Genomic DNA, 15190 nt, shown 5'->3' with positions numbered 1-15190 from the left:
CTGAGGCAGGAGAATTGCTTGAATCTGGGAGGCAGAGGTTGCAGTGAGCCAAGATTGTGCCACTGCACTCCAGCCTGCGCAACAGAGTAAGACTCTGTCTCAAAAAAAAAAAAAACTGTAGGGTTTTTTTTGTTGGTTTTTTGTTTGTTTTTGTTTTTTGTTTGTTTTTTATTTGTTTGTTTTGAGATGGAGTTTCGCTCTTGTTGCCCAGGCTGGAGTGCAATGGCATGATCTCTGGCTCACTGCAAACTCCACCTCCCAGGTTCAAGCAATTCTCCTGCCTCAGCCTCCTGAGTAGCTGGAATTACAGGCATGTGCCACCACACCCGGCTAATTTTGTATTTTCAATAGAGACGGGCTTTCTCCATGTTGGTCAGGGTGGTCTCGAACTCTCAACCTCAGATGATCTGCCCACCTTGGCCTCCCAAAGTGCTAGGATTACAGGTGTGAGCCACCACGCCTGGCCCAACCCAGGGTTTTTTTAGGATAGTGCAGTAGGCATAGGGCTAGGGAATGGGGAATGCTTATTGGTTGGGGTTAAAATTATAGGGAGTCAGAGCTGTCTTCTTGCCCTTAGTCAGTTCCTAGATGGGGACTACAGGATCAGATGAGCCAGTTTACTGGTCTGGGTGATACTAGCTAGTCCATCAGGATAAAGAGTGTGAAAAATACCTTGAACACCAATCTTAGGTTTTACAATAGTGATGTTATCTATGGAAGTAGTTGGGAAGGTTAGGAATCATGTGGCATCTGGTGGCATGAACACCTGAGCCATAGTTCCTTGTGGCTAATTTGTTAATTTTACAAAGGTGCTCTGCCCCCCAAGCAAGGAGCAAGTTTGTTTCAGGAAAGGACTATCATGATTGTTTCAAAGTTAAACTAAACACCTCTCATAGTTATCTTGGCCTATGCCCAGGAATGGACAAGGGTAGCTTGGAGGCTAGAAGCAAGATGGAATTGGTTAGGTCACATTTCTTTCACTGTCATAATTTTCCAGTGTCAGAATTTTCTTACTATCATAATTTTTGCAAAGGTGGTTTCAGGTGTCCTGATTAAATACTGCTCAAGTTTACTCAAGGCAGAGAACCTTCACTCATTATTTTTCCTTATAGTTAATAGAAAAAAAAATATGTTTTTATAGCAGTGCTATTATTTCTTATTCTCTATCAAAAATATTTCAAAATTGAATATGTTCTAGTAAACCAGATTTTCCATGTAAGAGAAAGTAAAAATATATATGGAAATAAGGATTTCGTAGAAAACTGTTAAACTTCTTCATACTACAGCTCACAATGTCAACAATGGATCAAATACTGTTAAATGCTTTACTTTCTCGAAGTAACTTAAATTTGGGGAATTTTCATGTATGGTTCATATCTGCCTTTGTTTACAAATAATTGCTATAAAATTATAATTACAGTGATCAGATGGACGTTTTGTGTTGTTCAATTCCTACCATTCTTCACACCAGTAGACCAAGTTGATCATGGAACTAAGTAATAGTGTTTTCATTTCCACATCACATTAAAATTTTTATGTGATGATTTGCAACAAACTATTCAAACTCTACAAAATATCCTCTGTCCCTTAAAACTAATGAAAAATTCTTAGTTACATCTTCACTGCTACCAACTCAGGAGACTGGCCCGTGACTTTCTCAATGCTAACACAAGTAGTCAGATTTTGAACTGACAGCACAATCTACTTTTGTTAGGTTTCAAAATAAAATTTAACATTTTTCTTAAAAATGAAATAACTCATGGAAGCTCAGAAGTTGTCACTGATATTATATAAGCCTTTTAATAATTAATTTTTAGACCAAGGGTTTAAAAAATATTTATTGTCTGTATGTATAAATACGTGTTTCTGCACACCTAAAGCATTTTAATATCTACCAAACCATTGAGCATGCCCCAAATTTTGATTCTTTTTTAAGTAGTTCATTTTTCATAGCATTAGAATGCCTACCCTGGTGTCGAGAAAAGGAAAAAAGCAATCTCATGAAATAATCAGAGTGTTTTGCTCCAATCATTAATCTCGCTGTACCTAAATGAAGAGATTATTTTGTGACCTCTGTCCTCAGCCCTGTGGTCTTTGTTAACTAGTTTAACACTGGTTACATTGAGGGGAAAAAAAGCGCAATGGTCCCAAATCCTGTTGCATCTAAACGTGATTTAAATCTGGTCACTAGTCTGCCAGTTCAAGACCAAGATGGGTATAGGCATTTTGATATTTATAGATTAGTCTGAAATATTGGTAAATAACATACTTTATTTTTTTTCTCATGACTTTCTTCCATAACACCCCATAACAAAGAGCAGAAGAGGAAAGAATGTTCATTTCTCTCCCTTTTTTATAAATATGCTAATGACCCCGAGTAAATGTTAATGTGGGTCATTCTTTGATAAGAATAACAATTAACTGTTAGACTGCATGGTAGTTTTTAGAGAGAAAACATTTTCAAGCCTGGCCTGAAATAGATTTATTTTGAGAGGTTAATGAGAAGGTGACTGATCCTTGTATCTTATGTCTAATAGCCCTTTTTTGAGGAAAAAAAAAATTAGTTTTATTTCTTATTGATATAATCCACATCTTTTTTTTTTGAAGCCTTTTCTTCTGTCAGTAACTAAATAAGATTCTGAGGGATTCAGAAAGGTATAACTAAAATATCTAAACCAATTAACATTTGTTATGCTCAAAAGAGGCTTTAAAAAAAAGTGTTGGCTTTCCCCATGTAGATGTGTATACTATGTTTCCTCTAAGCTCACCATTGTCCTAAGTGGTGTTTAATTAACTGATGTTGCCCTGTACCATGGGATACATTATCTTAAAGTTTACCAAAGAGGGACATTATGTTCTCTGACTGTGAAGACAAAAAATATGGCAACTACATTTCAGACCAAATATAGAATTATTTTACCCAGAGGAAGATTACAAATACAGTAACTTTACTGTTTACAATAAGCTCGTTGCTCCTTCATTGGTCTCTGGTAGCATCATCAGGGAAACTTTTACTAAGTTCCCTTTTACTTAGAGATACCATATTATAGAATCCTTTCAAAGATAATTGACTAAGCCAACTGTCTCCTGAATTCTAGAAATTCATATTTTGAGAAAATCCTGAGTATATCTTGATCCACTCCTGGATATTTACCCTAGAGAAAAGCATATTTATGTTTACACAAAAACCTGTACATGAGTGTTTACAGCAGGTGTAATCATTACTGCCAAAACCTGGAAACAATTCAAATGTCCCTAAGTGAGTAAATGGACAAACTGTGGAACAAAGGAATACTATGTAGCAATAAAAAAGAACAAAGTATTGATAAGTGCCAAGAAGATATCATGCCCAGTGAAAGAAGCCAGTCTCAAAAAGCTACCAACTGTGAGACTGCATTTACATGACATACTATACAAGACAAGCCATAGTTTTGGAGAAAAAAGTTGACAATTGCCAAGGGTAATGGATGGGAAGGGAATGTGACTATACAGGGATAGCATGAGGGTGTTCTGGGGGGTGATGAAACTCTTTTGTATCCTGATGGTGTTTCTTCATTAAAATTCATGGAAATGTGCACCCAAAAAAACTAATGGTCCTGAATAATATTTTTAAAAGACTATTTCCATTTTACACACAGGAAAGATGGGACATAGAAACATGACCAAGACAGTCAGCTAGTCAAAATAGGAATTTTCGTGATTAAATTTTAGGTTGAGCTCCTAGAGATGGTGTGTTTTATAATAATGTGATGACTGTGTATAAGTGACTTAATATATTTTTCTCATATGTTAGTAGAACAGTAAGATAGCAAATATATTTCCATTAAAATTACAATGAACATCCCTACCTTTAAAAGAAAGCAAAAATGTCTTAGTCAGTGATGACTATTTCAAGTAATATTTTACATGATCACATTCTTATGAAAATAAGTTTTGTGTAGTGTTTCAGTGGTTTGATGCTGAATAATTAGTGGAGAAGATATTGGTTCTGGAGTCAAACTGCCTGGCTCCATATCCCATTTCTTTCACCTCTTAGTTGTTTGACCTTCATTAAGTAACTTTAGGAATATTAGCAGAGTATTAATGTTTCTGATGTCCATTGGGCTGCTGAGTTAGAATACCCAAAGCTAACCCAATCTTTTATATCTAAATAGAAAAAAAATGTTTAGTAATTGAGGAGCATATGAGTAAAGAGGGCTAACAGGCCTCCTTTAAATGACAAAGTTTCTAATGAATCTTTCCAGAGCAAGGACTCAGGGGTGTGCACTTTCATCAGATCATATAAAGGGATAGCCAGTTCCCAAAAGCTAAGATTCAAACATCTAATGACCTTTGAGATCCTATGAAACAAAGGATCTTTGTTGATTCTATGAGGCCAAGGAATTCTCTAAGTTGACTTTTAGCAACCAGCCAGGGAAAGTCATGAAGAGCTTCCAAAATTTGAGAAGAAAAAGACTTTCCATTTTGCAAAATGTCACAGCCTAGAATTTAGATCCTAGAAAAAGCACTTTGTTCTGACAAAATTGACATTTATAGACTTTATGTTGATTGTATGCTACCACTATTGACAAATAGAGGGAATCAATTTTTCAAGACTATCTGAAGAGCATGACAGATGGTCATTCACATATTGTACAACAGTTGAATCTTATAGAGGAAATTAAATATCGCTCAGTTTGTTTCCTATTGCTGCTATAACTCATTACCAGAAACGCTATGGCTTAAAACCACACAAACTTACCTTATACGTCTCAATATCGAAAGTTTGAAATGGGTCTCACTGAGCTAAAACCAAGAAATCAACAAGAGCCGCATTCCCTTCTGGAGGAGAGAATCCATTTTCTTGCCTTTTCCACCTTGCAGAGGCTGCTCACATTCTTTGGCTTGTGGACCCCTTCCATTTTCCAGGCCAACAATGACCAGTTGAGCCTTTCTCACTTCATATTATTAAACTTAATCACATCTGTTGTCTTCATTCCCCTTTGCCATGTAACATAACATAGTCACATGTTCCAGGGATTAGGATGTGGACGTCTTTGGGAGGCCATGTTGTGCTTACCATAGTAAGGAAATGGTTAAGCAATTGTGAGAATTAAGAAAGCATTGTTGTAAACTCTTGGGGAATAACTGTCACAAATGCAACAAAAAAGATACTGTGAGCCTGAGTGCAAGAATATATGAAAAAAATGCTAAGTATAGATTTGCTATAAATTAAGCAGCTGCCTCAGGGAGTGGCAGTAGGATGGTATTAGGATTGGGAACTACAGGGAAATGGGGGAATGCAATCTTGTTAGTGACACTTAAATCTTGTACAAAGTGGTACACAAGTCTTATCATTTTGATAGAGTGAACATTGAACTACAAGGACTGGTACAGGGGATAATCAGGTATTATGCCAAGTGAGGTAACTTTCTGTAGATATAATGGACCAAGTTATTAAATATTGCTCTTTTTAGTAGATTTTGGGCCAGTTTCAAGAAATGCATAGCCAGATTGATAGACATATTTAAGGGGTTAGCATCCTGTATGAACCCCACATCTGAGCAGTTTTTGCCCCAGAGGATCTTAGAGACACATTCAAAGTCAGAGATGTTGATCACAAAGGCATCAGGTAATTAGCTGGTGCTACCACCAAATTATAGACCAGGAATTCTTCTCCTGGGAGTTACAGAAAGAGACTTTCAGGTCCACATTTAATGCTGGTATCTCATTTACTAAGTGCATCTCTTCTCAACAGATGCACTGAAGTAGAATTACTAAACAAAAAATGTGTTGATTCAAGAGAAAGAAAAGAAAAATAAAGGCAGAATCTGAAAATTATTTGATATGTCTACCGCTGAGACATTTGGTTATTCCTAGAAAGGGATAATGGAAAATTAGAAGGGGTTTTGATAGATAATATACCTACCGCCAGTATCAATCTTCTATTTTTACAATTGCATAGAGATTTCTCTCTTTCTATGTCAAGGGCAGTTATGGATAGATGAGAGCAGCTACTTTCACAGAGAGGTGCTGTTTTGTCAGTTTGTCCTTTTCTTTTCTTTATTGTGTCTTTCTAAGATACACTAATAAAGGCAGAGTAGGTGTTCTCCCAGTGTCCCTTACAATATTGAAGGTCATTTTTGTGTAGACTAGACATAGAGGTGTCCTCATTCGTGACTTTATCTAATTGCTTAATCCCAAAAGCTATTAATGTGGTCTGAATTTTTTTTCTTTTTTCTGAGCCAAAGTATCTTCTAAGTGCTTAGCAAGCTCTTGTAATTTAGAAGGAAGGGACAATCTACTGTCTTATCTTCTGTTTTATGGGAAGTTATGATACCTTCTTCACTGATCTTGAGACTAGAGTATTCTGGAAGGTGGTAGTTAAGTGGTCTCTGAAGCCAGGCATGGATTTATTTTTTCCTTGTTTACAGGACTTTTTTGTGGTAAAATATACACAACATAAAATTTATCATTTTAACCATTTTTTAAGCACACAGTTCAGTGGCATTGAGTACATTCACATTGTTTTACAATCATTACCACCATCCATCTCTAGAACTTTTATTTTCTCAAGCTCAGACTCTGTTTCCATTAAGCACTAACTTTCCACTCCCCATTATCTTCAACCCCTGGAAACCACCATTCTATTTTTGGTCTCTATGAATTTGACTACTCTAGGTACCTAATATAATTGGAATCATACAGTATTTGTCTTTTTGTGTCTGGCTTATTACACTTAGCACATTTTCAAAGGCCATTCATGTTGTCATATGTGTCAGGATTTTATTCCTTTTTAAGGTTGAATAATGTCTCACTGCATGTATATAACACTTTTGTATTCATTTATTCATCAGCAGACATTGGGGTTATTTCTGCCTAGTGACTATTATGGTTAAAGCTGCCATAAACATTGATGTATAAATGTACAAATTTCTGTTCAGTCTCCTGTTTTCAATTCTTTTGGGTTTATACCCAGAAGTGGAATTGCTGGATCATATGGTAATTCTATGTTTAATTTTCTTTTTAAGAACTGCCATACTGTTTTGTGGAACATTTTAACATTTTATATTCCCAACAATGCGTAAGTGTGCCAATTTCTCCATATTCTTGCTGATGTTTGTTATTTTATGTTTTTTATAACTACCCTAGTGAGTATCAAGTGGTATCTCATTGTGGTTTTGATTTGCATTTCCCTACTTATTACTAATATTGAGCACATTTTCATGTGTTTATTGGCTATTTGTATATCTTCTTTGGAATAAAATGTCTATTAAAGTTATTTGCCCATTTAACAAATAAGGTCTTTGTTTTATGTTTTTGAGTTATAGAAGTTCTTTATACATTCTGGATACTACTTCCTTATCAGATATATAATTTTAATATATTTTCTCATGAGTTGCCTTTTCACTTTGTTGATAGTATTCTTTGATGCCAAAAAGTTATTAATATTAATTATGATGAATCCAATTCATCTTTTTTCCTTATTGCTTCTGCTTTCAGTGTCATAGCCAAGAAATCATTGGCAGACCCAATGTCATGAAATTTCCCCTTTGCTTTCTTCTAAGAATTTTATGTTTTAGCTTTTACATCTAGATCTTTGATCCATTTTGAGTTAGTTTTGGTATATGGTATAAAGTAAGGGTTCAATACCATTCTTTGACACGTGGATATTCAACTTTTCCAACATTATTTTAAAAAAAAAGGTCCTTTCCCCATTAAATGGTCTTGGCACTTTTGTTGAAAATCATTTGCCCATATATGCAAAGTTTCATTTTTAGGATCTCTGTTCTGTGTCTATATGTCTGTCTTCGCACCATTAACACACTTTTGATTACTGCAACTTTGCAGTAAGTTTTGAAATCAGAAAGTGTGAGATCTCCACCTTCGTTCTTTTTCAATGTTGTTTTGACTATTTGGAGTTTTTTGAGATTCCATGTGAATTTTATAATGGCTTCTTCTGTTTCTGCAAAAAGCATTGGGATTTTGATAGGGATTGAATTGATTCTGTAGATCACTTCAGCAGTATTGGCACCTTAACAATATTAAGGCTTCCAATCCATAAACATGGGATGTTCTTCCATTTGGTTGTCTTCTTTAATTTCTTTCAACAACATTTTGTAGTATTCCAGTCTTTCACTTTCTTGGTAAGCTCATTCTTAAGTCTTTCATTTATTTGATGTTATTGTAAATGAAATTATCTTAATTAATTTTATTTTCAGATTGTTCATTCTTAGTGTATAGAAACATACCTGGTTTTTCTATGCTGACTTTGTATCCCGATACTGTGCTGAATTTGTTTATTAGTTGTAACAGGTTTTTTTAGAATCTTTAGAGTTTTCTCTATATGATGTCACGTTGTCTGAGAACACATAGTTTTGCTTCTTCCCTTTCAATTTAGATGCCTTTTATTTTTTTCTCTTGCCTAATTGCTCTAGCCATAATATCCAATATTATGTAGAATACAAGTGGCAAAGGGTAGCATCCTTTTCTTGTTTCTGATTTTAGAGGAAAAGTTTTCAGTCTTTCACCGTTGAGTATGACATTAGGTATAGGTTTTTCTCATATACTCTTGATTATGTTGAGGCAGTTTTCATCTATTCCTATTTTCTTGAGTGGATTTATAATGAAAGAGGTTGAATTTTGTCAAATATTTGTTCTACATCAACTGAGATAATCATGTGTTTCTTTTTTTTTCCCCTTTGTTCTATTGATATAATGTGTTACATTGATTAAATTTTCATATATTGACCCATCCTGGTATTCCAGGGATATATCCCGCTTGGTCATGTTGCAGAATCATTTTAATGTGCTTTTGAATTCAGTTTGCTAGTATTTTGTTGAAGATTGTTGCATCAATATTCATGAGAGCTATTGATTTTAACTTTTTTCTTATAGTTTCTTTGGTAAGTTGTATGTTTCTAGTAATTTGCTCATTTCATCTAGTGAGATGGATTTTTGGCCAATAAATTTGGGCAGAAAAGATCTCAAGGATAGCTGCTAAGAGTTATTGTCCTATTTTTTATACTCCTTATATATCTATGTTTAGTTAAATATTGTCCCATATTTTTATATCATTTTGGTAAACAATACATCTTGCTTTTACTAAACAAATTTTAGGATATCCAGGGCTCACCGAAAGGTGAACTAATTGAGAAGAAGTCCAGGACTATAAATCCCTAAGGCAGTCCTAAATTCTTCAGTGAATTTGTGCCATTTCTTAAGAAAGCTTGACAAGTCATTAATTGGATTATAGAAATCTTACCTGGACCATGGATGAAGGCCATAAGACCCACCAGATTGGTCATCATACTCACATACCTTATAAGATGTAACGAAGAGATATTGTCCAGGGAAAAAGATATGTTCAAGAAAGAACGGTAGAGAAAAGGGAAGAAGGTCTGTTGGAGGTGTAGGAAGAAGAGGAGGAGCAGGACAAAAGAGAGAAGGAAGTCAGGGTTCAGAGGGCCACGAGGGAAGACAACCACAGTGGGGTCATGAGATAGAGAAGAGAAATGAAGCTCGGATTTCAGATCCACCAATTTTTTATTAGTTCCTTTGAAGGTATCCTTAAGGGAAGCCATTTACAAAATTTTCTGTCTTTTAGAGTTGTCTTTATACCAAACAAACAAGCTAACTCTTGGTATTTAGAGTATTTGGGTCCTTTGATTTTAAGGTACCAGGCAAAAGATTATCTAATTCTGTTTTTTGGTTTTTTGTTTGTTTGTTTTTTGTTTTGTTTTTTAGACATGCCCAGGCTGGAGTGCAGTGAAACAATCCTGGCTCACTGCACACTCTGCCTCCTGCCTCCCAGGTTCAAGCAATTCTCGTGCCTCAGCCTCTCAAGTAGCTGGGACTACAGGCATGCACCACCAAGCCTGGCTAATTTTTTTATTTTTAGTAGAGATGGGGTTTCACCATGTTGGCCAGGCTGGTCTTGAACTCCTGGCCTCAAGTTATCCACCCGCCTAGGCCTCCCAAAGTGCTGGGATGACAGGTGTAAAGCACCACACCTGGTGGATTATCTTATTCTTATCCCATTTCCCAGACTGTCATGTGAAGAGAAATGTAGTAAAATTCAGTGTGTGACATAGCCCAGAGAAGTACTAGTACACTGACTTAAATACAGTATTTTTTACCTCCTCTCATGTAATTAACCTTCCCCATGGGAGTATTTTGTTTGGTTGCACAAATATAGTTTGGTTAAGGAAATTATAATCGTAAGCAGTATAAATTTATCAATAGTTGGTTTTAGAATCCACTCTACTTTCCAAAAGAAAATTACACAGAACAAAAAAGTATTCCTAGATGTTTTTCTATAATGCCACATAGTCCATGTCACCAGACCTGATGGTGAGGAAATAGGCAACATAGACTTACCTGTAAGTTGCCATGTGTGTATCTGATCTGACACACATGTTTATACACAAAAACTTTGGAGTCATTTGGAAATTTTGCAACTCCATATGATATTATTCTCTTTAGTAATTCTGTCAATCAGTTGGGATCTGCAAGATGATTGTGATAAAAGTTAATTGTGAGTCGTAGCATATTTTTTTAACTGATGTAATGATTATTATTGTCCTAAATTGACAGGTGAAGTATGCTGTCCAGATGAACAGCACAATCGGGTTTCTGTTGGCATTGGTGATTCCTGCTGTGGCAGAATGCCGTACTCCACCTCAGGAAACCAGATTTGCTGTGCTGGGAGGCTTCATGATGGCCATGGCCAGAAGTGCTGTGGCAGACAGATTGTGAGCAACGATTTAGAGTGTTGTGGTGGAGAAGAAGGAGTGGTGTACAATCGCCTTCCAGGTAAGGGGCCCAGGTCTACCTTTCAGTAGATGGAGGATCTGAGAAGCAGAGAGAGTGAGAAATTTGCCCTAGAAATAAAACAAATAAGTAATTAAAGCTCACATTGGTTATATCTAATGCAATAATTAGGAACATGTTATTTAACAATGTAATCTCCCAATTTTTACATGTATCTCATGTATTTCATAAAAACACATCAATTTTTTTCCTCTTGAAAAGGTCATGTCCTCCAAAAAAAATCCCACACGTGAATGCATTGGTTATGAATGAAAAGAATATTTCCTAGCAAATAGCATACAAAATTATTATAATGATATTTTGTTATAATCCTTTTACTCCCTTATTCTACCGTATTAAGCTAACACTAATATAAATAACAATAAGTATCATTGAATGAATACTAACAGACACTGTACCAATATTTTATATATTATCACCTCAAGTAATCTTCACAGTAATCTTACATGATAGGTACTATTAATTATCTACATTTTAAAAATGAAGAAACTGAAGTTCAGACATTAGATATTAGACATTAGTTTCCACTTGCTAAATACCACACAGTCAGATCCAGATTTTGGGAGGCCTGACATTTATGTTATTGGAGGTAGGGCTTTTAAAGACAAGAAAATTAAAATGTGAAGTCAATGTTCACAGCATCTTCACCAGGCATGGATTCCATCTCAAGAAGCCACTTTCTTTGCTCCTCCCTAAGAAGCAACTCCTCATCTGTTAGTTTTATGATTGCAGCAATTCAGTTACCTCTTCAGGCTTCACTTCTCATTCCAGTTCTCTTGCTATTTCCGCTACATCTGCAGTTATTTTTTCCATTTTGAGTCTAAAAGCCCTTAGTCATCCATGAGGGTTGGAATCAACTTCCTCTAAACTCCTGTTAATGTTGATATTTTGACTTCTTCCCATGAATCATGAATATTCTTAATTGCATCTAGAATGGTGAATCCTTTCCAGGTTTTCAATTTACTTTGCCCAGATCCATCAGAGGAATTACTATCTATGGCAGCTATAGCTTTACAAAATGTATTTTTAAATAATAAAACTGGAAAGTCAAAATGACTGCTTGACCTATGCTGTGTTAATAGGCATGTAAACATTAATTTTCTTGTCTATTTCCATCAGAACTCTTGGGTGACCAGATGCATTGTCAGTGAGTATTAATATTTTAAAAGAAATATCTTTTTTCTGAGCAGTAGGTCTCAATAATGAGCTTAAAATACATAGTAAACCATATTGTAAACAGATATGTAATCATACAGCCTTTTTGTTCCATTTACAAGCACAGGCAGAATAGATTTAGCATAATTATTAAGGGCCCTAGAGTTTTTGCAGTGGTCAATGAGCATGGGCTTCCACTTAAAGTCACCAGCTGCTTTAGCCCCCCAGCAGGAGAGTCAACCTGTCCTTTGAAACTTTGAAACCAGGCATTGACTTTTTCTCTCTACCTATGAAAGCTCTAGTTGGCATCTTCTTCCAGTATGAGGCTATTTCATCTAAAATGAAGATCTGTTGTTTAGTGTAGCCACCTTCATCAATGATCTTACTTAGGTGTTCTGGGTAACTTGAGGCAGCAGTTTCTACATCAGCACTTGCTGCTTCACCTTGCACTTTTATGTTATGAAGATGGCTTTTTTTCTTAAACCTCAAGAACCAACTTCTGTTAGCTTTCAACTATTCTTCTGCAGCTTCCTCACCTCTCTCAGCCTTCATAGAATTAAAGAGAGTAAGAGCCTTGCCTGGACTAGGCTTTGGCTTAAGGGACTGTTGTGACTGATTTGATCTTCTATCCATACCACTCAAAGTGTCTTCACATCAGCAATAAGCCTGTTTCACTTATTCATAATAATTGAATGATAAGTGAAATAGAAATCTTACCTGGACCATGGTTGAAGGCCATAAGACCCACCAGATTGGTCATCATTCTCACATACCTTATAAGATATAATAAAGAGATATTGTCCAGGGGAAAAGATATGTTCAAGAAGGAGTGGTAGAGAAAAGAGAAGAAGGTCTGTTGAAGGTGGAGCATTTGGATTTTCTTCAAGAACTGTTCCTTTGCATTCATAACTAGGCTAACTGTTAGGCATGAGAGGTCTAGTTTTTGGCCTATCTTGGCTTTCAACATGCCTTCCTCAATAAGCCTAATCATTCCTAGCTTTTGATTTAAAGTGAGAGACATGAGACTCTTCCTTTCAAGTGAACACTTAGAGGCCATCGTAAGGTTATTAACTGGCCTAATTTCAATATTGCTGTGCCTCAGAGAATAGGAAGGCCCAAGGAGAGGGAGAAAGATAAAGGAACGGCTGGTCTGTGAAGCAGTCAGAACACAGAGGATACTCACCAACTAAGCTTTCCATCTTATATGGGCAAGGTTCATGACACGCTAAAACAATTATAGTAACATCAAAGGTCATTGACCACAAATATAAATATAAAATATAAAAATAAAAAATATAAAAATATAACAAATATAATAATGAAAAAGTTTAAAATATTGTGAGAATCATCAAAATGTGACAGAGACACGAAGCAAACACATGCTATTGGAAAATTGGCACCAATAGACTTCTTGATGCAGGATGGCCACAAAACTTCAATTTGTAAAAAAATGCAGTCTCTGCAAAGTGCAGTAAATCAAAGCACAATAACATGAAGTATGCCTGTGATACTAAACTACTATATGCCTTTTTAACTCTCATTCTCTCCTATGTGTACAGCAGAGCTTTTCAGATGTTACATGGCGTGATTTGCAACAGATCGAATGCAGAATCAGAAAGAAAATTAAATTTCCTTCTCTTAACTAAACATTTAAAAAGCTTGCAAAAATGTAACACAATGTCATTCTTCTCACTATTTTTATTTGAAAAACATTTATTTTTCATAAATATGTTAGCATGTTATAGATTTATTATTTTATGTCTAAATGCATTAATAAATAAATATTTCAAAAATTTCTGCCGTAAGTTTTAACACAGTACATATCAACAGGTAAAACCCATATAAACAAAAGGTATTTGGGGTCCTCAATAATTTGTAAGCATATAAAAGGATCCTGAGACCATAATTTGAGAACGACTGCTTAAAGTCATAGTAATGTCTACTAGAAAATTATGGCAATTAATTAGTTATCCTGTACTATGACTAACCAGTTGAATACCTCCTCCTCCTTTAGATGAAGTAGCTAATAACAGGTCTATTAAAGATAGAACCAAGGTGGCAGGGAGGATGCAAAAGTGTTACCTCCTGTATACCCTAATACATCAGAGTTTAAAAATGACAGCAAAATATTTGATTTTAGTGTGCTTTTTCTTCTGTAGCTTTTTAAAAGAATCAGTCAACTGCCATACTCCGTCCTTTGTTAAATATATATTATGTAGTAACCATATTCAGGATATCATTCTTGGTACTTTGCAAGTGTAAAAGTGGCCAAGATTCCATTTTTATCCTCAAGAGCTTACAACCTAATCAAGGAGAAAAGTGCCTACAAGGATATACACAGGCCATAAGAGAGGGATGAATGCATGCATATTCTTAAGACTGAGAGATCACTCCAGTCAAGGTAATGAAGGGGGTTGTTCCACTGGATTGGAATCTCAAACAGTGAGTATGATTTTGGCAGGTGTGGCTTGAGCTAAACTGTGAAATTAGCAATCTGCAAAACACAAATAATAGTGAGTGATTTGGTTTACAGGAGGTATACACCCTGTGTAAGGAAGAAAGGAGATAAATCTGAGTAGGCAAAAGGATTTGAACATTATTTAGCACTCAGGGAAGAGTCAATATGATGATAAGAACTGTAGTTTAAGATTAAATTTAGGTGGCAGAACAAATGCAAAAGAGAAGGAAAGAGAAGTCAGAACACCACTGGCATAAAGTAAAATACATCTGTTCTAAGAAGTGGAATGGAGGTTACTGTCCACTAGGACAGTGGTTCTTAACTTGTTTTCCTTTCGAATCTTTTGAAAGTTACAAACCCTCACTCTGATTAATAGTGCATAGAATACACACAAAAATTTGCCTGTAATTTTATCCACCCTTGAACTCCATCCATGAACTCAAATTTCAGAATCACTTCTTTATTTACTTCAAGATGATGTAGCATGCCAGTCAAACATTTCTTACACAAATGGTGACAGCCCTCAACTCCTGTGAATCAAGATAAGCTCTAGAGTTTATCATGGCATTCTACAGCTCTGCCAACTCTGATCATCATAGTGGACTGACGGAATAATAGTTTTACAAAGGGAAAAAAATCTCTTTTTATTCTCTTGACCTTCCTTCCTGCAGGTTGCACTGAAAAGAGATTCCGCATGTATTTTTCCTCTCTCTGCTGCCATTCATTCCTGTAGCCCCTAATGACTGTGACCTTAATGACCTTCCA

At 35.6% G+C, this 15190-nt stretch overlaps 1 protein-coding gene across 1 annotated transcript in view; it reads left to right on the top strand.

Annotated features, from left to right (window-relative positions):
• The window catches only part of USH2A (usherin), an 801829-nt gene that overhangs the window by 609350 nt on the left and 177289 nt on the right, over window positions 1-15190 (top strand). Inside the window, exon 51 of the mRNA XM_055233796.2 lies at window positions 10576-10794. Within this exon, the coding sequence (XP_055089771.1) occupies window positions 10576-10794 (219 nt within the window). The remainder of the gene's footprint in view (window positions 1-10575; window positions 10795-15190) is intronic.

Source organism: Symphalangus syndactylus, chromosome 19 (genome assembly GCF_028878055.3).
Source record: "Symphalangus syndactylus isolate Jambi chromosome 19, NHGRI_mSymSyn1-v2.1_pri, whole genome shotgun sequence".
Classification (NCBI taxonomy): domain Eukaryota; kingdom Metazoa; phylum Chordata; class Mammalia; order Primates; family Hylobatidae; genus Symphalangus; species Symphalangus syndactylus.
Note: the sequence above shows the minus strand (reverse complement) of the source record. Positions and strands in the feature narration are given on the sequence as shown.